The sequence below is a fragment of the Pituophis catenifer genome, unplaced genomic scaffold (genome assembly GCF_029215685.1).
Source record: "Pituophis catenifer annectens isolate HBS135680 unplaced genomic scaffold, rPitCat1.0.hap2 SCAF_6, whole genome shotgun sequence".
Taxonomy (NCBI): Eukaryota; Metazoa; Chordata; class Lepidosauria; order Squamata; family Colubridae; genus Pituophis; species Pituophis catenifer.
This window is the reverse complement of record NW_027256886.1, coordinates 4,965,851-4,988,084: the sequence shown is the minus strand read 5'-3', so window position 1 is coordinate 4,988,084 and position 22,234 is coordinate 4,965,851. Positions and strand designations below refer to the sequence as shown.

Here is a 22,234-nt window from a genome sequence, read left to right as displayed (position 1 = left end):
CCAAAAGGTTAGCCATCACTGCCCTATGCCATTTTAGACAAATAGCTAATCTCTTCTTAAAATGCTCCAGTGATGGAGCAGACACAACCTCTGTGCATTACACTGGTATTATATTAAGTATTTATATAGATTTATATTAAGTATTTATATTATTACATGAAGAAAAACAGTTCTGCTTTAAGATTCCTCTGATACATAAGCGTTCTTTGAGCAGAGAACTTTCCCCCCCCACTGTCATTCAGTCCAGAAATAATAATAATAATAATAATAATAATAATAATAATAATAATAATAATAATAATAATAATAATAATAATAATAATAATTTTATTTCTATACCGCCCTTCTCCCGAAGGACTCAGGGCGGTGTACAGCCTATTTAAAAACACAAAAAACACAACAACAATTTAAAATTTAAAATCATTAAATAATTAGGCTCCAATTAAAATCCCAGAAATTTAAAATACCCCAATTTAAAACGTTATGTTAATAGCCCTGCCTGGAGGAACAACAGGGTCTTCAGAGCGCAGCGAAACACCCGGAGGTCGGAAATCTTTCGTATTTCGGGGGGCAGTTCATTCCACAGGGCTGGGGCTCCCACAGAGAAGGCCCTCCCCCTGGGTGTCGCCAGCCGACATAACTTGGCTGATGGCACCCGGAGGAGACCCTCTCTGTGGGAGCGGACTGGTCGGTGGGAGGCTATTGGTGGCAGAAGTCGGTCTCGAAGGTACCCGGGTCCTATGCCATGGAGCGCTTTAAAGGTGGTAACCAACACCTTGAATCGCACCCGGAAGACCACTGGGAGCCAGTGCAGCTCGCGCAGGAGGGGTGTCACGTGGGCGCAACGGGTTGCACCCATAACCACCCGCGCGGCCGCATTCTGGACCAGTTGGAGCCTCCGAGTGCTCTTCAAGGGGAGCCCCATGTAGAGAGCATTACAATAGTCCAAGTTAAATCATTTGCAATAATGAAAATAATAATGAAAAGCAGAGATTTCTTCAAGGGGTCCTATGCAAATCATAATCTCTCGGTTCAAACCGACAAGCTGGTTTGTGTAGAAGGACAGATTATCAGCGCTCAAAGAAAAGTCCACTTAGCCTGGTGATAAAGGCCATGCTCGGTGTGCAAAAAAAAAAGAATTAAATTCTGCCCATTCCACTTACAAACCAAGGAATGAGACACCTTCACTTCAGACGTGGTGAGGATGCTTTCATAAAGATGACCATAACCTCCTGGTCCTTTTCGAAACGTGTTCCAGTCTAAACTCTACATGGTTCGTTTCAGTTAAGACCGGATGGATTGCTGTATGGAACAGATCTCCGCCAAATTGCAAACAGGAGCATAGCTCGGTAAGCTATCGGACTTTGATCCTGGATTAGTCTCTTGAGAGAAACACCTGCAAGTGATATTTATTATTTATTAGTCCAATTTATATGCCGCCCTTCTCCGTAGACTCAGGGCAGCTTACAATGCATTATAGCAATAGCCTGCATACTTTTTTGTATATACCTGCTTATTAGGGCTTTCGCCCCCCCCCAAGCAGTTTTGTTCTATACAAAGTCAGTTTATTGCCCCCACAATCCGGGTCCTCAATTTACCTACCTCGAAAGGATGGCAGGCTGAGTCAATCTTGAGCCTGGTGAGATTTGAACTCGCACTAATTGCAGGCAGCAATTCAGGAGCCCAAGACATCTTTTACTGGAAGATCTATCTACAAGACCGCATTCTGCCACCAATTGCCTCCCACCGACCGGTACGCTCACACAGAGAGGGCCTCCTCAGGGTGCCGTCAGCCAAACAATGTAGACTGACGACCCCCAGGGGGAGAGCCTTCTCTGTGGGGGCCCCTACCCTCTGGAATGAATTACCCCCGGACATACGAAGGATCCCCGACCTCCGCGCCTTCCGTCGTGCAGTGAAGACCCTATTATTCCAGCAAGCCGCTCTGATGGGATAAATGATTTTAATTTGGTTTTAATGGGGTTTTAAAAATTGGTTTTAAAATTTATTTATTTATTTAATTTATTTATTTAATTTTTTATACCGCCCTTCTCCCGAAGGACTCAAAGCGGTGAACAGTCAAAATAAACATATATATAAAAATGTGAATAGAAGCAATAAATAATAATTAAGTCAATTTGGCTTATCAGTTAAGATCTTCAGAATAAAATTTACACAATTAGGAAAAGGAAAGAAAAAATTAATTATGCCGGCCCGGCTTGGTGAAAGAGGAAGGTCTTAAGTGCCCGACAGAAAGTACGAAGATCTGGGAGAGTTTTAAATTTTTAAACTTTTAAAAATGAGAGTTTTAAATTCGGCCTATGATTTAATTATTTTAATCTGCTTTTAAATTCTATTTTTGTACATTGTTTTTATTATGGCTGTTCACCGCCCTGAGTCCTTCGGGAGAAGGGCGGTATATAAATTAAATAAAATTTAAAAATAAATAAATAAAAGGAGCTTTTTTAAAAAATTAAAATAAAATCACAGAACCCAACAACTCATTTTAGCAAACACCTTAGAACTAAGGAGAAATTTCCTGACAGTTAGAAGAACAATTAACCAGTGGAACAACTGGCCTCCAGAAGTTGTGAATGCTCCAACACTGGAAGTTTTAAAGAAGAGGTTTGTTTGTTTGTTTGTTTGTTTGTATTTATTTATTTATTTTGTCGCATTTAGGTTGGCTAACCATTTGTCTGAAATGGTGTAGGGTTTCCTGCCTAAGCAGGGGGTTGGACTAGAAGACCTCCAAGGTCCCTTCCAACTCTGTTAATCTATCTACCTAACGCCACTCCCATTTGAGCGACAGCCTACGTGGCTCTCCGGAGATTAAAAAAAAAAAAAATTATGCCCCGATGCCTGATGGGAGTCGTAGTTCCCAACAGAGAACTAAGTCTCGCAGTGAATCGCGAGACTGAGCGTAGATCCTCGCCAAGAACTATTAAAAAGTCCTCGCCAAGAACGATAAAGAGGGAAGATGGCATGCCGGGAGTTGTGGTTTTCAAAGCAAGGAGGCCTAGAGAAGCGAAGCTGGCTTAACGGGCCTTTAGGAACTTTGTTTCCCATGCGCCTTCGCGTCACGTCCGGCCATATCGACCATGCTCCGGTACTGCTGTTTGGTTCGAAAGTGAAACGGGAACCAAGCTTCGGGTGGTGGATGGCCATTAGTCACCTTTTTTTTTTTGCCAGGAAACGTTGAGCCTTGTAGTAGCCTGGTAAGTAAGTTTCCCGCCTCTGGAAATCTTTAAAACAAGGGTGCCTCTGAGCATGAGCAGAGGGTGCTGCTGAATATGGATCGTTAGAGGCTCCAGGCAGACGCAAGGGATGGGGGGGGGGGATTTCTGTCTGTTTCCCCAAACTTTTACTTGCTCCTTGATTTTAAATAAACTGACTTCGCTGCCGTGATTGTATTTATTTTTCTTCTCCTTCATTGTTGTTCTGAGCTGCGTTCTGTGCTTTTGTAAGCAGGAAGCTCAGATTTAATAGTAAATGTATATTGCAGAAAATTTAATAGTAAACGTATATCGCAGAAAATTTAATGGTAAGTGTATATTGCAGAAAATTTAATGGTAAGTGTATATTGCAGAAAATTTAATGGTAAGTGTATATTGCAGAAAATTTAATAGTAAGTATATTGCAGAAAATTTAATAGTAAACGTATATCGCAGAAAATTTAATGGTAAGTGTATATTGCAGAAAATTTAATGGTAAGTGTATATTGCAGAAAATTTAATAGTAAGTATATTGCAGAAAATTTAATAGTAAACGTATATCGCAGAAAATTTAATGGTAAGTGTATATTGCAGAAAATTTAATAGTAAGTATATTGCAGAAAATTTAATAGTAAACGTATATCGCAGAAAATTTAATGGTAAGTGTATATTGCAGAAAATTTAATGGTAAGTGTATATTGCAGAAAATTTAATAGTAAGTATATTGCAGAAAATTTAATAGTAAACGTATATCGCAGAAAATTTAATGGTAAGTGTATATTGCAGAAAATTTAATAGTAAGTATATTGCAGAAAAATTAATAGTAAGTGTATATCGCAGAAAATTTAATAGTAAATGTTTATTGCGGAAAAATTAATAGTAAGTGTACATTGCAGAAAATTTAATAGTGTATATTGCAGAAAAATTAATAGTAAATGTTTATTGCAGAAAAATTAATAGTAAGTGTATATCGCAGAAAATTTAATAGTAAGTGTATATTGCAGAAAATTTAATAGTAAATGTATATTGCAGAAAAATTAATAGTAAGTGTATATCGCAGAAAAATTAATAATAAGTGTATATCGCAGAAAATTTAATGGTAAGTATATCGCAGAAAATTTAATGGTAAGTGTATATTGCAGAAAATTTAATGGTAAGTGTATATTGCAGAAAATTTAATGGTAAGTGTATATTGCAGAAAATTTAATAGTAAGTATATTGCAGAAAATTTAATAGTAAACGTATATCGCAGAAAATTTAATGGTAAGTGTATATTGCAGAAAATTTAATGGTAAGTGTATATTGCAGAAAATTTAATAGTAAGTATATTGCAGAAAATTTAATAGTAAACGTATATCGCAGAAAATTTAATGGTAAGTGTATATTGCAGAAAATTTAATAGTAAGTATATTGCAGAAAAATTAATAGTAAGTGTATATCGCAGAAAATTTAATAGTAAATGTTTATTGCGGAAAAATTAATAGTAAGTGTACATTGCAGAAAATTTAATAGTGTATATTGCAGAAAAATTAATAGTAAATGTTTATTGCAGAAAAATTAATAGTAAGTGTATATCGCAGAAAATTTAATAGTAAGTGTATATTGCAGAAAATTTAATAGTAAATGTATATTGCAGAAAAATTAATAGTAAGTGTATATCGCAGAAAAATTAATAATAAGTGTATATCGCAGAAAATTTAATGGTAAGTATATCGCAGAAAATTTAATGGTAAATGTATATTGCAGAAAATGTAATAGTAAGTATATTGCAGAAAAATTAATAGTAAGTGTATATTGCAGAAAAATTAATAGTAAGTGTATATTGCAGAAAATTTAATAGCAAATATAGAATTCTTGATTGGTCACATACACACATACAAACATATAGTGCATTTTTTCTGAACAGAGTATTTGGCCGGTTCACAAATTTAAACAGTTTTTAGTCATTTCAACTAAATTTATAATTTCTATACTTCCTTTTTGTCATAATATTTATTCTCTCTATTTTTTTAAAAAAAACAATATTACCCTTCATCCTCACCTCTAATCTTAACCAAATTCCATTTTTCCCTTTTATTCCATGTTGTACCCCTCAAATTTAATATCTCACGTAATACAATTCCTAGTATTTCCTTATATTCCATTATTATCATTACTGATATTTCCCATTGTCATCTATTTCAATATCCATCATCTTAGTACAAATTAATTAATTATGTGGTGTTACAATCATTCATTTCTTATAAGAATAGCCTTGAGAGGCAAAAAAAAAAAAAAACAAATCTCAGAATTCAGACGGGGGATTTTTTTTTTCAAAACTGGGAGGAATTACAAGCCATGTGCTCGAAGGAGATGAAAAGTGAAAGTTCGTTGAATATGGGGAGTCAGTTGAAAAATGTTATCCAGAAATAAGAAGAAATTAAGAAGAGACTAGATAGCCACTTTTCTGAAATGGTAGGATCTCTTGCTTGAGCAAGAGAAGACCTCAAAGGCCCCTTCCAGCTCTATTCTGAATTGAAAAATACCTTCCGAATGCATTGTACAAACGCATATAATGTTTTAGTCCCTCAGTCTCCAGTTTGGCTTGTTAAATGGAAACTAGATGGAAAAGGAAGGTTTCCCCTTGAGGTGCACTCGGAGGCTCCAACTGGCACAGAGTGCGGCCGCGCGGGTGGTTATGGGAGCAACATGGAGCTCCCATGTAACACCTCTCCTGCGCGAGCTGCACTGGCTCCCGCTGGTCTTCCGAGTGCGCTTCAAGGTTTTGGTTACTACCTTTAAAGCGCTCCATGGCTTAGGACCTGGTTATCTACGGGACCGCCTGCTGCCACCAATAGCCTCCCACCGGCCAGTACGCTCCCATAGAGAGGGGCTCCTCCGGGTGCCGTCGGCCAAACAGTGTCGACTGGCGGCCCCTAGGGGGAGAGCCTTCTCTGTGGGGGCACCTACGATCTGGAACGAGCGCCCCCCGGAGATAGGAGGATCCCGGATCTTCGCACCTTCCGTCGCGCGCTTAAAATGTTTTTATTTCATCAAGCTGGCCTGGCCTAAATCATCTCCTCTTTTAAATTTAAATTTTAAACATAAATTTTTAATCTGTTTAATTATGGGGTATTTTAAAATTCAGCCTAAATTATTTAATTTGTTTTAATTTATTTTAGATTTTGTATTGCCTGTGTTTTATCTTCTGGCTGTTCACCGCCCTGAGTCCTTTGGGAGAAGGGCGGTATAGAAATTTAATAAAATAAATAAAAATAAAATAAAATAAATAATATAATATAATTATAATATAATATAATTAGTATAGTATAGTATAGTATAGTATAGTATAGTATAGTATAGTATAGTATAATTAATATAATATAATATAATATAATTAATATAGTATATAGTATAATATAGTATAATATATAATATAATAATATAATATATAATATAATAATAATATAATAAGATATGATATGATATGATATGATATGATATGATATGTTCAGCAAACCTGAGTGATCCCAAAAAACGGCCTTGAGACTTTGTGTTCCTCAGGGGAACATTCTACTCATGAAGCAAACACAGAGGTAACGTGCAAGTAATCCTCGACTTATGACCATGATTGGACCCAAAATCTCTGTTGCTAAGTTGCTCTGTTTATGATTTTTTCCTGTCACAGTTGTCAAGTGATTCACTGCAGTTTTTTAAAATTTGTAACAGTATTGTTATAAGTGAATCTGGCTTCCCCACTGATTTTGCTTCTCAGAAGGTTGCAAAAGAGGATCACATGTCACTGGAACCGTCATAAATATGAATCAATTGCTAAGCGCTCAAATTTTGATCCCATGACCATGGGGATGCTGCAGTGGTCGTAAGTGTGGAAAAACAGTCACGTCACTTTTTTCCGGTGCCTTTATGACGTCAAATAGTCACTAAACGAATGGTTGTAAGTCGAGAGCAATCTATTGCTTATCTATTTAATATTCCGAATTGTTTTTAGACCTTGATAATATCGGATTTGCTTTTTTTGACAGAGTAACTTTTTCTGCTTTCTTTAAAGGTCTTTAATTCGAAGGGGAGACACCAAACAAAACATACTCCAAGGAAAACATTGAGCTCTATGGGAAGATCATTCTGGGCCTACCTTACTCTTTGCTAAGACTTCGGTATGCTAAAGTTTCTGGTTCTCCATCTTCCTTTCCTTGTTTTGTTTTGGCAAGGGGCCATCTTTCAGAAAACAGGTAGTCCTCGACTTACGACCACAACCGAGCCCAAAATTTCCGTTGCTAAGTGAAACGTTTGTTAAGTCCATTTTTTTCTCCATTGTACGACCTTTCTTGCCAGAGATGTTAAGTGAATCACTCCAGTTGTTAAGTGAGTAACATGGTTGTGAAGTGAAAAGTGCCTTTTCCACTGAAGGTCACAGAAGGTGATCACATGACCCCGGGACTCTGCAACGGTCATAAATATGAGTCAGTTGGCAAGGGTCTGAATTTTGTTCAGGTGACCATGGGGAAGCTGCAATGGTCGTCGTAAGTGTGAAAAATGGTCACAGTTGCTTTTTCCAGTGACGACGTAACGTTGAATGGTCAGTAAATGAATTATAAATCAAGGACTTTCCTGATGTTGGTCGTCCTAGTGGACTCTGAGGTATCAGCCCAGTTGCTGTGGCCTAGAGGTGGGGCTCTTGCCTCACAATCAGGAGGTTGTGAGTTCGATCCTAGGTTCGAAAGTGAAAGAATGTGGAAGAAGGAATGTGGACATGCGCAATAGAATCAGAGATAAGGAGCTCTGCATCTACCGTAAATCTTAGAATGGGAGCCCAGCTGACAAATACAAAAAACGCAGTGACAGTGAGTTCGATCCTAGGTAGAGGCAGATGTAGGGTCTCCTTCTTGGGCAGGAGGTTGGACTAGATGACCTACAAGGTCCCTTCCAGCTCTGTTAATCTGTTAAATCTTACCATTCCTGGCTGATAGCTGAGTTCTTGTTTTGTTTTTTTCTTCCAGCCTCAGCTTCGATGGATACTTTTCCTTTTACGATAGGAGAAGCGATCTGTTTGGGGTCGAGCTTGGCTTTCTCTGGCCTCTTTTATTACCTGCACAGGAAGAAGGCCAAGGTGGTGTCCAAAATCCAGGTGTGACATTTATGTATTAATTAAAGTAGTACTTTTTCAAACTTAGTAGTCTTAAGATCTGTGGACTTCAGCGCCCAGAATTCCCCAGCCAGCATGCTGAGAGTTGGAAGTTCGCATGCCTTAAGGTTGCCAAGTTTGAAAAACATTGATTTAAAGGATTTTTAATGTGATTATTGATTTATTTAAAGAATTGTTCTTCACCGTTGTGACTTCAGGCAGCGTGCCATAAGCAAAGCCCCCCAAACAACATAAAAATTCCAATTAAAATCCATCTAGGTATTGTATAATGGTCTTTCCCTTGCTCTTGAGAAAGCAAGAATGGTATTTGTACTGTAGTATAATATTTATATTTCACAGCATTTTAATTATTGCTCTGATAAAAAGTATAACATCTTGCAACATCAGCGTTATCTTGCATCCATGTTGGATTCAGGTATGCTGGGCTATGGTTGTTCAGCCATAGTTATGAAATCCCACTGGTTAAAACATTTTTAAGTAAAAAAAATCAGCATTATTACTGAGCACAATGGAAGAATACAACTGCACACACTCTTCTTGTTATGTCCATGGATGGGAGAGGAGATTTATTAGATTTTTATCTCAGCTTTATTATCTGCTAAGTACTTTTTGGCGTATAAGACACATTTTTCCACCCTAAAAAGAGGGTGAAAATTTGGGTGCGTCTTATACACTGAATGTAGCCCCGCCCACCTGCCGGCCCCCACCCTTCGGCTTCCGCGCATCCTCTCAAACAGCCTCCAAAAGCTCCGTTTGAGAGGCTGCCTTTGCAAAGAGAAGCTCCTTTGCAAACGGAGCTTTTGGAAGGTGAAAAAGCAAGGCACAGAGGCCAAAATGGCAACCCGGAACAGCTGCTGCCTTGTCGGACCGGTTCCGTGCTTCCCCTTGCTGTACTCACTGGAGCGCCCTGCGATGATCAGCTCCATTTTTGAAGCTGCGTATCCGCCCCAACGAGGCGCATGCGCACTCACAACCAGTGAACCTGTTGCTAAAAGTTCACCTCTGGGAACAGCTGATTGGGGGTATTCTGCCAGTCAGCTGCTTGTGCTGAATCAGGCTAATATGCTGAAGCTGACCAGGCTGTTTGCTAAGGATGCTAGCCAGATGAATACCGATGGATGCTGGTAGGCAGAGGCAGAATTCCCCCCCCCCTTATTTTCCTCCCCAAAAACTAAGGTGTGCCTTATACTCCGAAAAATACGGTAACTCAAGGTGGCAAACATAAATAACATTCCTTCTTCACCTGTTTTCCCCACAACAATAACTTTTTGAGGTGGGTTGGGCTGAGAGAGAATGACTGGCCCAATGTCACCCAGCCAGCTTTCATACCTAAGACAGGATTAAAATTCATAGCCTCTTGGTGATCGGCCCAAACTTATCCATTTGGTTTTCGTGCCTAAGGAGGGACTAGAACCGTGATGGCAAACCTATGGCATGCGTGCCGGAAGTGGCACGCAGAGCCATCTCTCCAGGCATGCGAGCTGTCGCCTGTTGCTCTTTTTGGGTTCCAGCACGCCGGCCAGCTGGTTTTTACGCATGCGGGAGTGATGGAAACTGGAAGAGCAGCCACCCAGGGTGCATGCCACGTTGGGAAGATGATCTTCCGGTTTCCGGCGCACGCATGCGTGGCAGCCACCTGGTCTTTCCAGCATGCACACATGAAGACCAGCTGGCTTGAGCACGCTGGAAACCGGAAGATCATCTTCCTGGCGCACGCATGTGTTCCGGGCGGCTGCCCTTCCGGTTTCCTGCACATGTGCACGCGCGCTCGCTCCCTTTTCGGCACTCTGTGCCAAAAAGGTTCGCCTACACTGGACTAGAACTCACTATCTCCTAGTGATTGGCCCAATATTACCTAGCCAGCTTTCATGCCTAAAGTGGGACTAAAAGTCACAGTCTCTTGGTATCCAAGTCACTTAACCAGTTTTCCTGCCTAATGCAGGATTAGAATGCACAGTCTCCTGGTGATTGGCCCAATATCACCTAGGCAGTTTTGCTGCCTAAGGCAGAATTAGAAGTCAGAGTCTCCTGGTGATTGACCCAAAGTCACTCAGCTACCTTTCATGCTTAAGGGAGATCTAGAAATCATTGTCTCCTGGTTTCTGGGCCAGCACCCTAACCGCTGCACCAAAGTGGCTCTCAGTCATCACTTGACTTGGAGTGATCTTAATTCAGAACAGAGAAATTGAGACAGCTTCATGCCCATGACTGTGCCAGTGGTGAAATCCAATTTTTTTTACTACTGGTTCTGTGGGAGTGGCGTGGCGTGGCTTGGTGAGCGTGGCAGGGGAAGGATACTGCAGAATCTCCATTCCCACCCCACTCCGGGGGAAGGATACTGCAAAACAACCATTCCCTCCCCACTCCTGGGGGAAGGATATTGCAAAATCTCCATTCCCACCCCCTCGGGGGCCAGCCAGAGATGGCATTTGCCGGTTCTCCGAACTCCTCAAAATTTCCGCTACCGGAAATTTTAAAAATTGATGGATAAACTTCTTGAAAGTTTTGAAACTTATATTTTGGAGAATGTTTTCTTAATGTATGAAGGAGGGGAAAAAAATATATAGAAAGAAAGAAAGATTGGTTATATTTGGGAGATTCTTTTATGATGTTAAAAGGTTTAACTAAAGTTGGATAACTTCTTGAACTTTATTGTAGTTTTAAAGTATTGAAGTGAGAGATTTTAAAATGCTTAAATTAAGTATAGTTTTTTTTTCTTTATAAATGTGAAATGTGATAAGAGAATTTATAAAAGGAAGGTTGAAGTAGAATTTTTAAAGGGGGAGTTAACGAGTGTGAGAGACTTTTGAATTCTGTAGTAGTTAGTATATTTTAGCTTATGTTTATTAAATGCTATATCCTGTTTTTGCTCTGGGAAGTCGGGGGGGTGAGTTGGGGAGGGGGGGTTGGGGGGGAAATGATGTATAATAATTCATTTTGTATTTGGTTATTTGAACATAAAAAATAAAAACTTTTGTTGAAAAACAAAAAAATCTGCTACCGGTTCTCCAGAACCTGCTGGATTTCACCCCTGGACTGAGCCCGTTGCTAAACAAATGTGCTTAAGTTCATATACGGCAGCGATTTTTGCGTTTCCTTGGTAAATATGTGAATAAGCAAATGTTTAAGATTCTAAGTCATCTTGATTCTGTATAGGTTCTGATATTGCCTCTTCTATTTACATTCCCCCCCCGCCCCCCAATTCTTGCAGGGGGCTCCGAAGCTCCAGGTCGATTCAAGTCTTCCCAGCGTTCTATCCGCCGCAGGTAGCAACTGCCTCCCCTACGTTGTCATTGAAGGTAAGAATTCAGCAAACAGGTTCGCCAAGATTTGAACAGGGGAAAAACCACCACTCCAATTCCTCAATCCCTTCCTTTTCCATTTATCATTGTGAATTCGGCACCAGTTTATCCTTGCTAAATGCCCACCAAGGGACCAACAAGAATCTGCAACAGGAAAATACTATCCTTTGTTAAATAGCTCGTCGTTTCGTTGCGATCCTTCTTTGCGACGGGCAAACTTGCAACTAAAAAGAAAGCTATCGGCTTGCTATATATCTGCCCTGAAGTTGGGAGGATCAACAGATGCTTTTTCGCCTTCTTCTCGGTCTCTGTTTCGTTTTTGGCTTCAGAGCTATTAGAATCCAAAATGTGGGTAGTTTGGGCATAGTAGAAGATGAACAGTAAGGCATTTGGAGAGGACTTGTCAAGATCTTCATGATCTTTTGTAGAACTTGACGGAGATCGATTCATTTCCTCCTCAACTTCTCCCCAGTATAGGTAATCCTCAACTCACGATCACAATCGAGACCTGAATTTCTGTTGCTAAGCAAAAAGTGGTTGTTAAGTGAGTTGTGCCTGATTTTACAACCCTTTTGCCGTGGCGGTTACATAAGTGAATTACTGCAACGTGAGTCATACGATCCGTGAAGTGAATCGTATGACTTTGCTTGTCGGAAGCTGGCTGGGAAAATCTGGGAAGATCATGGGACCTCTGGATGCTGCAATCATTGTTAATACACACCGATTGCTAAGCACCCAAATTTTGATCATGTGACCGGGTGTGTGTGTGTGTCCTATAATGGTTGTAAATGCAAGGACCGATTGTAAGTCACTTTTTTCAGTGTTGTCGTAACTTCAAACAGTCACTAAATGATCATGATTTATCACATGTCTTTTATGTACACTGAGAGCTTATGCACCGGAGACAAATTCCACACTTGGCCAATCAAGAATTCTATTCTATTCTATTCTATTCTATTCTATTCTATTCTATTCTATTCTATTCTATTCTATTCTATTCTATTCTATTCTATTCTACTCTACTCTACTCTACTCTACTCTACTCTACTCCCTATTCCTATTTCTGTTCTGTTCTATTCTACTCTATTCTACTCTACTCTACTCTACTCTACTCACTCTACTCGATTCTACTCCCTATTCCTATTCTATTCTACTCTACTCTACTCTACTCTACTCTACTCTACTCCCTACTCCTATTCCGATTCCATGTAAATCAAAGACTCCCTGTAAAGCTCTCTTCTAAATCTGAAATGAATCGACTTTCGGTTTGAATGGCAGTGTATTCTCCAAAATATGAAAATGTTACCCTTCCCTACAGATATTTGGATACACACCGTTCAGTGTAATATAGATGGTCTGGCATGTTTTGCTCTGAATTCATAAATCTGCTTTTTCTTTTGAAAGATCCCAAACGTGGGGTGCTAAGTTCTTGATCAGACAGAATTCAATTCGTCTTCGTATCAGTGGGTGGTGGGAGTGAGAACGTATATTCAGCCCATGGTTAGAAATCAGGGGTAGCAGAGACTTTTTGTCAAAAATATTTACAAAAATACAAACAATTACAAAAATATATACAAAATATTTTTAAACTATACAGTTAGTCCTCAACTTACAATCATTAGTGTTAAGGATATTGTTGTTGTGTTACCAACCAGCAGTGTGTAGAGCACAGAGAAACGTTGCTGAGAGCAATGAATAAGAGATGTGCAAACTGGTTTATCAAAAGTTTACTTTATAGTAGAAAAACAGTCTCATAGTCTTTAAACAAATCCAAGTCTTTGCCAGTTAAATCAGTCCAGTAGTTACAGATATCTTCTTACCAAACAGACAGTAGTTGGTTAGAATAACAAACTCACTCTGGTTCACAAACCACGATGGTAGCAGATCCATCCAACGATGATAGCACAATGAATAGCACTCCTCACACAATGGTAGCTTATCATACTCCATATCACATCAGCTTCATACACAATGGCGGCATATCATAGCAGCAACTGAACACGTTACAATACCTTGCTTAAATACTCTCACAACCAGTGATTACCTAATTACAGCATGACTCAGCATTATAATGAATCAGCAGGAAAACTTTAAAGTCACATAACACATATATTGCCTGGACAACTGTTAGGCTCAAACCATATCCTAACAATCCTAACAACCAATCTCCATGGTCATGTGGCCGGTATGTTTAGTCAACGTCAAAGGTGCACGGAATGCTGTTCCCTTCCCATCAAAGGTGGTCCCTATTATCCTACTTGCATTTTTTACGTGCTTTCGAACTGCTAGGTTGGCAGAAGCTGGAACAAATAACGGGAGCTCACCCTGTTACGCGGCACTAGGGATTCGAACCGCTGAACTGCCGACCTTTCGATCTACAAGCTCAGCATCTTAGCCACTGAGCCACCGTGTCCCTTCAAATGAGTCACTTAACCGTGCCTAAAAAAAAGTAATTGTAAAATGGGATCAAACTCACTTAAAACTGCCTTGCTTAGCAATGAAAATTTTGGGCTCAATTGTGGTCGTAAGTTGAGGACTACATCATATATATCATACCCCGAGTTCTTAATATTACAATACAACCCAATTTTTAATTTGCTTGCTTGGGGTTATGTCCTGCTTCAATCTGAACGGATTCCAAGCAACATACAGACCCAATTTTTAAGGTTATAACAATAGACAGTCGTTCGTAATCTAAATCCTCTGGCTACCGCTAAACAATTAAATCTCTATAAATACTTCCTTTTGCAGGAAGGATCAGAATGAAATACATCCAGTCCACAAAGATTTAGTTTTTTTTTTTAAAAAAAAAAAAAACAGGATTTGATGCCTTTTCAAACACTGAAGCATGGGCTGATCTAATCTCTGGGGAGAATTTTAAAGAAAGGGACAGTGTTAAGATATTTAATAGCTGGAATAGTAAAGTATATAATCGGTCAGAACACACCATTGTACATGTAATCCTCAACCGACGACCACAATTGAGCCCCAAGTTTTATGTTGTTAAGTGAAACATTTGCTAAGTCAATTTGTCCTATTTTACAACTTCTCTTGCCGCATTTGTTAAGTGAATCACTGCCGTGGTTCAGACAAATGGCTGTTCAATCTCTTCTTAATTGGTTGGAGAGTGCACGCCATCTACGTTATGATTGGTTGATGGGTCTAAAGGGGGAGTGTCCCATTTTTCCCGCCTTTTTATTCTGTGTGCTCTGTATGCTGCTCCGTGATTTACCTCACGATGTAGTGATGTTCCTAACTATCTTGTCCGCTGAAAATCTAGACGTTAAATACATTTATTTATATAAAACCACAAGTTCGCGACATGCTACTTTCCTGCCTTTAAACTTTATTTCTCTTCCCAGTGATGTTTGGGAAGAGGTCACGATCTCTTCCGCATGAAACCGTAACAGTAGAACCTGCCCAAAATGTATCCGCCAAAGTCCTTGCCACGATATTTCACTCGTTGTGGTTTCCTGACGGCGGAAAGGATCAGGGACAACCGTTCTTCTCCACCTCTTCTCAAGAAGTCCACCCGCTTTTTAGAATTATATGCAAACATTTGGGACTCAAACTGGGTGGCTCTAAGCTCACTGGAAGGATTGCAATAGTGGGGAAGATCTGTTGCTCGGGTGTAGGATGAGGGTGAGGTCCCAAAGGTGCCTTTTCAGGAGGCAACTGGACTTTCTTGTTTTTCTTGGAAGACTTTTCACTTCTCATCCAAGGAGCCTCTTCAGCTCTGACTGGATGGTGGGGAATGGAAGGATTTATACTCCTTGCAGACAGCTGGCCATTTGCATTCTTTTTTAGAGAGTCGTTGAGGCGACTTGGAGGTTTATCTCTGTCCTTGGGGTCACCTGAGTGCTGCAAATGGGTGTGGAGCCTTCTTTTGAACTACTGAAAGGACTGTATTGTAGACTGGACACAGGCACCACATCCATTTGTCCCACTCAGGTGACCCTGAGGACACAGATAAAGCTCCAGGTGCATCTCTAAAAGGATGCAAATGACAAGCTGTCTGCAAGGAGCAGAAATTCTTCCATTCCCCACCATCTGGTCAGAGCTGAAGAAGATTCTTGGATGAGAAGTGAAACCTGGTTTTAACCAGGAAGTAACCTTTTTTTACCCTCTGCCCATGCGCAGAAGGGTTTGCACATGCACAGAGGGTCCAAGCGCACATGTGACGTGGGCGGGCGGTGCATGCACTTCCAAACCGGTAGGGAAGGTAAGTAGATTTCACCCCTGGATGAAGGATTTTGGAATGTGGTGTTTGACTGCCAGCCGGTATTCATGGATCCTGGTTTCACCTTCACCGGAAGGACCTGGGGCCATTTTAACCTAGTTAGGGGCTTGAAACAGACCACTTTCAAGCTCAAAGACTTGCCAATTGGAAGATGTCTTTATCATTTCAGGAGTGGTCCAACCGGTCGAAGCTGCCCTCACCAGCCCATACCACAGCGAGCTGCAGGGAGTGATCGAGCGACTGATCCTGAAGGAGCATCGCTTGATCTGGAACAGCCTGGCCCGAAGCTGGTGAGCAGCCCTTTGGAGAAGATGGGAGGAGTGCTGGGGAAGTAGGCAGTATCCTCACATTTATTTGCTCAGGGTGGACAAAAGGGTGGCTTCTTTGAATGCCGAGAAGACACAGGAGTAGCCTTTGCTGGCCCAGTGTCTGTGGTCTGTGATAATTCTGACCTAGGTCATGTCGTCCTAAAGCTGAGGGTAAATGTGGGTACCTGCAGATTTTGGGAGCTCAGGCAGCCATTGATCTGATTTCATAGATCAACATAAGCTTCAACAGGTGGATGGACATATTAAAACGGGTGGGAAAATATGGCCCCTTCAGGACTCGTGGACTTCAACTCCCAGAATTCCTGAGCTAGCCAGAATTCTGGGAGTTGAAGTCCACAAGTCCTAAAGGGGCCACAGTTCCCCACCTCTCTTAGAATGATCTAAAGGGAGGAAGAAAGGAAAAAAGCAAGGGACAGCTCCATTTGATGTTCAGTCTGCAAGAGAGGATCAGTAAGTCTTCAAAACAAAACATTTGCCCTCTTTCAAGGAATAAGAGAGCCAGTTCGATCTAGTGGTTACGGCACCAGGCTAGAAAGCTGAAGACTGAGTTCTAGTCCCGCCTTAGGTATGGAAGTCAGTTGGGTGACTTTGGACCAATCACCAGGAGACTGTGAGTTCTAGTCCCGCCTTAGCCATGAAAGCCAGCTGGGTGACTTTGAGCCAATCACCAGAAGGCTGTGAGTTCTAGTCCTGCCTTAGCCATGAAAGCCAGCTGGGTGACTTTGAGCCAATCACCAGGAGGCTGTGAGTTCTAGTCTTGCCTTAGCCATGAAAGCCAGCTGGGTGACTTTGGACCAATCACCAGGAGTCTGTGAGTTCTAGTCCCGCCTTAGCCATGAAAGCCAGCTATGTGACTTTGGACCAATCACCAGGAGGCTGTGAGTTCTAGTCCTGCCTTAGCCATGAAAGCCAGCTGGGTGACTTTGGACCAATCACCAGGAGTCTGTGAGTTCTAGTCCCGCCTTAGCCATGAAAGTCAGCTGGATGACTTTGGACCAGTCGCCAGAAGGCTGTGAGTTCTAATCCCACTGTAGGCATGAAAGCTGGCAGGTTGATAGTGAGCCAGTCCCTCTCTCAGTTTAACCGACATCATAGAATTCTTGTGGGGTAAATAGGAAGGAGTATTAGGCATATATATATATATGCTGGCCTTCAGTTATTTATAAAAATATTAAGGGTGAGAGATAAATAAACAAATAAGCTACGTGACAACATGGAGTATTGGTCTACTGTGCATAATGCCTTCCCTTAAGTGGTTTTCACCCATGGGCTCCTGTGGCAGCTGTCTCTGAACAGGGTAAATCTGGGCTCCTGATCACGGAGACTTTGCTGCTTCCTCTCCCCTCCAATCGCTTTCCTGTCATTGCAGGACCGACAGTGAACGGGTGGTGCTGGAGCAGCTGCACACAGTCCCCTTCGTCCTCGCCTCCGCTGACAAAGAGGCAGGACGGGTAAGTGTGGAATTGCCCCTCCAGGCGGTTGACCTGCCCTTGGAGACCGTCTACGAACGCTTCCAGCAGACCTCCCATGGCTTCAAAGACCTCCTCAGCCACTACCTGAGCGGGGAGAAGCCCAAGGGCTTTCTGGAGACTGAAGAGATGCTTTTGGTGGGCAGCAGCCTGACCGGCATTGGCGAGCTGGCCCAGCGCCCGGATGGTACCCTCTGCTTGCAGCCCCCTTCGAATGGAGCCGACTATTTCCTGTGCCTGGAGGATTGGCAGACCTTGCTATCTGGTTTGCAGTCGGCCAGCAACTTCTGGAAATGGACAGCCTTGGTGTGTGGCTTTGTGGCTGCGGTGGTTGTCCTGCGGGCCCTTCGTCGAGCCCACCGGATCCGCCGGTTAAACCGGGAGCGGGAGGCGCAACGACAGGAATTTGAAGACTACCTGCGGAATCACAACCAGGACGAAGAGCTGCCCGCAAACGGCTGCGTGGTGTGCTTGACCAATCCACGCGAGTGCGTCGTGCTGCCCTGTGGCCACATCTGCTTGTGCTTCCACTGTTTCCAGGCCTTGCCCAACCCTTCCTGTCCCATCTGCCGGGGCCTCATAGACCGTGTGGTTCCCCTCTACCAGGCTTAGGGAGGCCTCCTACTCAGTCAGCTGCCCCATAGTCACTAGGGCCTAGTGCAAGAAATTAGGACTGTGTTCACAGTGGTTATACTAGAGCAGTGTCTCAACTTTGGCAACTTTGAGTGGACTTCAACTCCCAGAGTTCTCCAGTTATCCATGCTCGCTGGGGAATTCTGGGAGTTGAGGTCCACCCAACTTAAAGTTGCCAAGGTTGAGACACGCTATTAGAAACTAGCATCCCAATTATGGGTTGAGGGACATCCGAGCTCCTGAGGCATGTGGTCTCGAAGGATCTCCGTGATCTCAGAGGATCTCCCTCTGCACAAATCCTTGCTATTGGGAGGCATGTCCAGAGTAGATGTCTCAGCAAAGGCTGCCTTGATCACCCTTCCAGCTTTGCTGTGCTGGAAGAGACATTAAACAATCCTCCTGGTTGCTCTCCTGTGGTGTTGAGACACCAACCTCAGACTTTTGGGGGAATTCTGGGACCTGTAATCCAAACACATCTAGAGAGCGCAGGGTTGGGAAAGGCTGAGTTTATCTGTTGCACAGGGAGTCACCAAGCTCCTAAGCCTCCCTTGCTGGTTTGCAAACTTAAAGCAATAATCACTGTAAGAGTAGAGCATCTTACCTAAATGATAGGAGCTGGGGATTTTTTAAAAATTAAAACTCAGTGGTTAGTTGTCTATAAACCACATCCGGCAGTCTTGGCTTCAGGATTTGAACGGTTGAATGCCAGGGGTTACAGGACATAAATAACCAACTCAAGTTCTGGATTTCCATTGAAAATATTGGCCGCATTTAGCTTCATCACAATATCTTTTTTTAGTCATTGTCAGGTTCTGGAACATTTCAAATCACCTGCTTCTGAATAGCCCTTGAAGCTTCAGGCTTCCTGCCGATATGAAGTTTAAACTGGCATGAAGTTGGCTGTGTAGAGTTTACCTCCCTTAACTTAGAACTGTGTTTCCCAACTTTAGCAACTTAAAGACATGTGGACTTCAACTCCCATGTCAGGGTGGCAATTAATCCCATTCTGCTTTTGAGCAATTGCACCTTGATTAGAGAATGGATTGTGACCTTCCCTTGAAGTATACTTTAAGGAAATAAACCCGAGATATATTCTAATAAACACATTTTATTATAAAGAAGTAAAAACATCTTACTAGCTAATTAATTACATCTTGGCAGCGTTCCTGCCGGACCTCTCTCGGCCAGAGAACAAAGAAAGTTAGAAGAAAATGAAGGAATGTGGACATGCGCAGTTAGCTTAGAGATAAGAACTTGGCAAGCAACGGTAAGTCTGAAAGTTCAAAAATATGAGCTCATCTGGTAAATACAAAAACGCAGTGACATCCCAGAATCCCCCAGCCAGCGTAGCTGTCCGCACATCTTAAAGTTGCTATCTTAAGTCCGCACATCTTAAAATGCTGAGTAGGGATTAGAGTTTTAATTGACATGCAAACGGGCTTGTGCAGGAGCCGAGATGCAGTCAAGCAAGCAAGCAAACCTCTTTGGTGCACAGACATTTCTAGCCGATACCAGCTAATACAGACTAAGGAGGACTAAGCCCTCAATTTTGCTGGAACTGTTCCTTTCAAGTCGGACCTGTACGGAATGGCAGATGGTGTTTAATCATACAAGATTATGATTGATGTTAATGACTGGTTTTTGCGCTCATTTTGGAATTGCCGAGATCTTGCCTCTTGACATACAAGGGTTGGAGGTAGGAGGCCGATCCCAGAGGAGGTGACTGCCAAAAAGACTATTCTAGCATATACAGCTGATTTGCTTTCTTGCCAAGCGGGGGGCTTGCCAGCCCTAATTTTCTTAACATCAAGTTCGGGATGAGCAGCAGAAGCTGTCATCCATGGCTTGCCCACTCAAATGAATCGTTTCGCTTCGCGCTATCTTCGACGACGAACCGAGCATTGGATGGTGTTTCGCAGTCCTGCGCGCCAGGAATATAAAATCAAGAATTATTAAATCGGCAAATCCATCAAGGCTGGTCTTATCTCTTTTAATCTAAATACCAATACAATGGAGTTTGAAGGGGGATGGAAAGATGAAGAGGAGAATCCGGAAGGGCTTCTGCTTATTTTGGGGGACGTTGAAAATAAGTCACGTGAAGGTTGGAGATGAAAGGGGCGCCAGGTTCTAGCAAATGTGCCCAGAGATGCTTTAGAATGGACTTTCGTTCTGTTGAAAGTTCAAGGTTGAAAGCAGGTGTGAATTGCTATGGAAAGGCAAAGGATAGGGAGACTGTCCTGAAGACACTGGTGGATCATGATTTTATTTTTTAAAAAATATTTTTTATTGAATATTTTACATTTTTAAAACCAAAAACATAATAGAAAAAGAAAAAAAAAGAACATACACATACATCAAACAGTAAAATACAAAACATAAATAACATTATATAATATTTTACAACTTTCTGTAACGACAATTATCTTTACTTTTAAATTCAATCTTCCTAATCATTCTCTTATTCTTGTGAAACCATATTGAGCATTCTTATAAACTAAATTGTTATATATACTTGCATCCTATTTATTAACATAGTCAATATTTTATCCTTACCAGTATTCTGTACTCTTAGATTTCAATTAATCAAATTTCAATTTATAGTCTTATTTCTTGTTGTGATTTCTATTTTCTAGCCACGTATAGAATCTATTCCACACTTTAGAGTAGTCCGAATCATCTCTTTCTTTAATCTCCATTATCATTTTATCCATTTCAACACATTCGAGTAGTTTGGAGAACCGGTAGAAAAAATTCTGATGGCCCTGCCCCCATCTATTCTCTGCCTCCCGAGTCCCAGCTGATCGGAAGGAAATGGGGATTTTGCAGTAACCTTCCCCTGGATTGGGGAGGGAATGGAGGTTTTATAGTATCCTTCCCCTGGAGTGGGGTGGGAATGGGGATTCTGCAGTAACCTTTCCCTGGATTGGTGAGGGAATGGAGGCTTTACAGTATCTTTCCTCTGGAGTGGGGAGGAATGGAGATTTTACAGTATCCTTCCCCTGCCACGCCCACAGAACCGGTAGTAAAAAAAAAATTGAAACCCACCACTGGCGTGCGTGCCCGTTTTTTGGCCAATGTTTGGCTGTTTTCAGGCCGGTTTCACCTGAAAAACGGCCTGAAAACAGCCTGAAAAACAGCACAAAAACAGCCAGTTTTTGTGTTGGTGTTTCAGGCCATTTTCTGGTGTTTCAGGCCATTTTCTGGTGTTTCAGGCCATGGTGTTTCAGGCCATTTTCTGGTGCCCGAGAAGACCAGCTGGCGATGGCATGCGTGCCCACAGAAAGGGCTCTGTGTGCCACCTCTGGCATGTGTGCCACAGGTTTGCCAACATGGGTATAAGAGAATTAAATTACGCTGCATAAACTAGCGGCCATGGGGCCTATTCCCCCTCCCTCCTCAGTGACGGTGTATAAAAGGAACACAAGAAAACATAAAAATCATCACACCGGTTGATACCAGGCCTACATATCCAGTAAAGGGTAAAACCCCAGATTTTTATATTCATTAAAAATTATGGCAGGCCACCAAGGAATACCTGGCCTGTGAATCAGCTATTTGGCAGCAAGCACAGCGGCAACAGGTGGTGTGGTAAAGCTAGCGTTATACAACTTCATGGGGTTTTTTTTGGGGGGGGGAGGAAAGTGTGGGGGGGAGTTGTTGGCAGCTGTGAATTTAATTTTTTCCAAAAAGTGCCAAAGCTGCTTTGGCAAGCCACACGTGCAGTCTGCAAAGTGTGTTGTGCAAGCCTGTTCCTTTTGCTTAAATCATTGAACAAATCAGAGTTGGCTCAAGCGATTTGCGGGACTAAAAGTGAATAGCTGTAAGGTCCTTCTCTCACGGAAGCTTTTGGACACTGAGCAGGTAAGGTTAAATTTTTAAAATCTTTGGATAAAGGTAGTCCTTGAC

The 22,234-nt window shown here is 41.8% G+C and overlaps 1 protein-coding gene across 2 annotated transcripts; it reads left to right on the top strand.

Moving 5' to 3' along the window:
- The first annotated feature begins 3,152 nt into the window (after window positions 1-3,152).
- On the top strand, window positions 3,153-20,715 carry LOC139317955 (mitochondrial ubiquitin ligase activator of nfkb 1-A-like). 2 transcript variants are annotated; one of them, XM_070945144.1, is made up of 6 exons: window positions 3,153-3,215; window positions 7,261-7,366; window positions 8,210-8,337; window positions 11,567-11,654; window positions 16,067-16,187; window positions 17,596-20,714. In XM_070945144.1, the coding sequence occupies exons 3-6, from the start codon at window positions 8,221-8,223 to the stop codon at window positions 18,305-18,307; spliced, it is 1,038 nt and encodes a 345-aa protein (XP_070801245.1). In that variant the 5' UTR covers window positions 3,153-3,215; window positions 7,261-7,366; window positions 8,210-8,220; the 3' UTR covers window positions 18,308-20,714. The 2 variants fall into 2 exon arrangements, with proteins under 2 accessions (XP_070801245.1, XP_070801246.1); XM_070945145.1 differs by lacking the exon at window positions 7,261-7,366 and having other exon boundaries at window positions 17,596-20,715.
- Window positions 20,716-22,234: the final 1,519 nt, after the last annotated feature.

What these genes read in the sequence shown, in the direction of transcription:
- LOC139317955 (XM_070945145.1), top strand. Translation starts at nt 8,221, where the DNA reads ATGGATACTTTTCCTTTTACGATAGGAGAAGCGATCTGTTTGGGGTCG. An exon ending in AGGTGGTGTCCAAAATCCAG is followed by an intron (nt 8,338 to 11,566) that starts GTGTGACATTTA and finishes CAATTCTTGCAG; the next exon opens with GGGGCTCCGAAGCTCCAGGT. An exon ending in CCCCTACGTTGTCATTGAAG is followed by an intron (nt 11,655 to 16,066) that starts GTAAGAATTCAG and finishes TTATCATTTCAG; the next exon opens with GAGTGGTCCAACCGGTCGAA.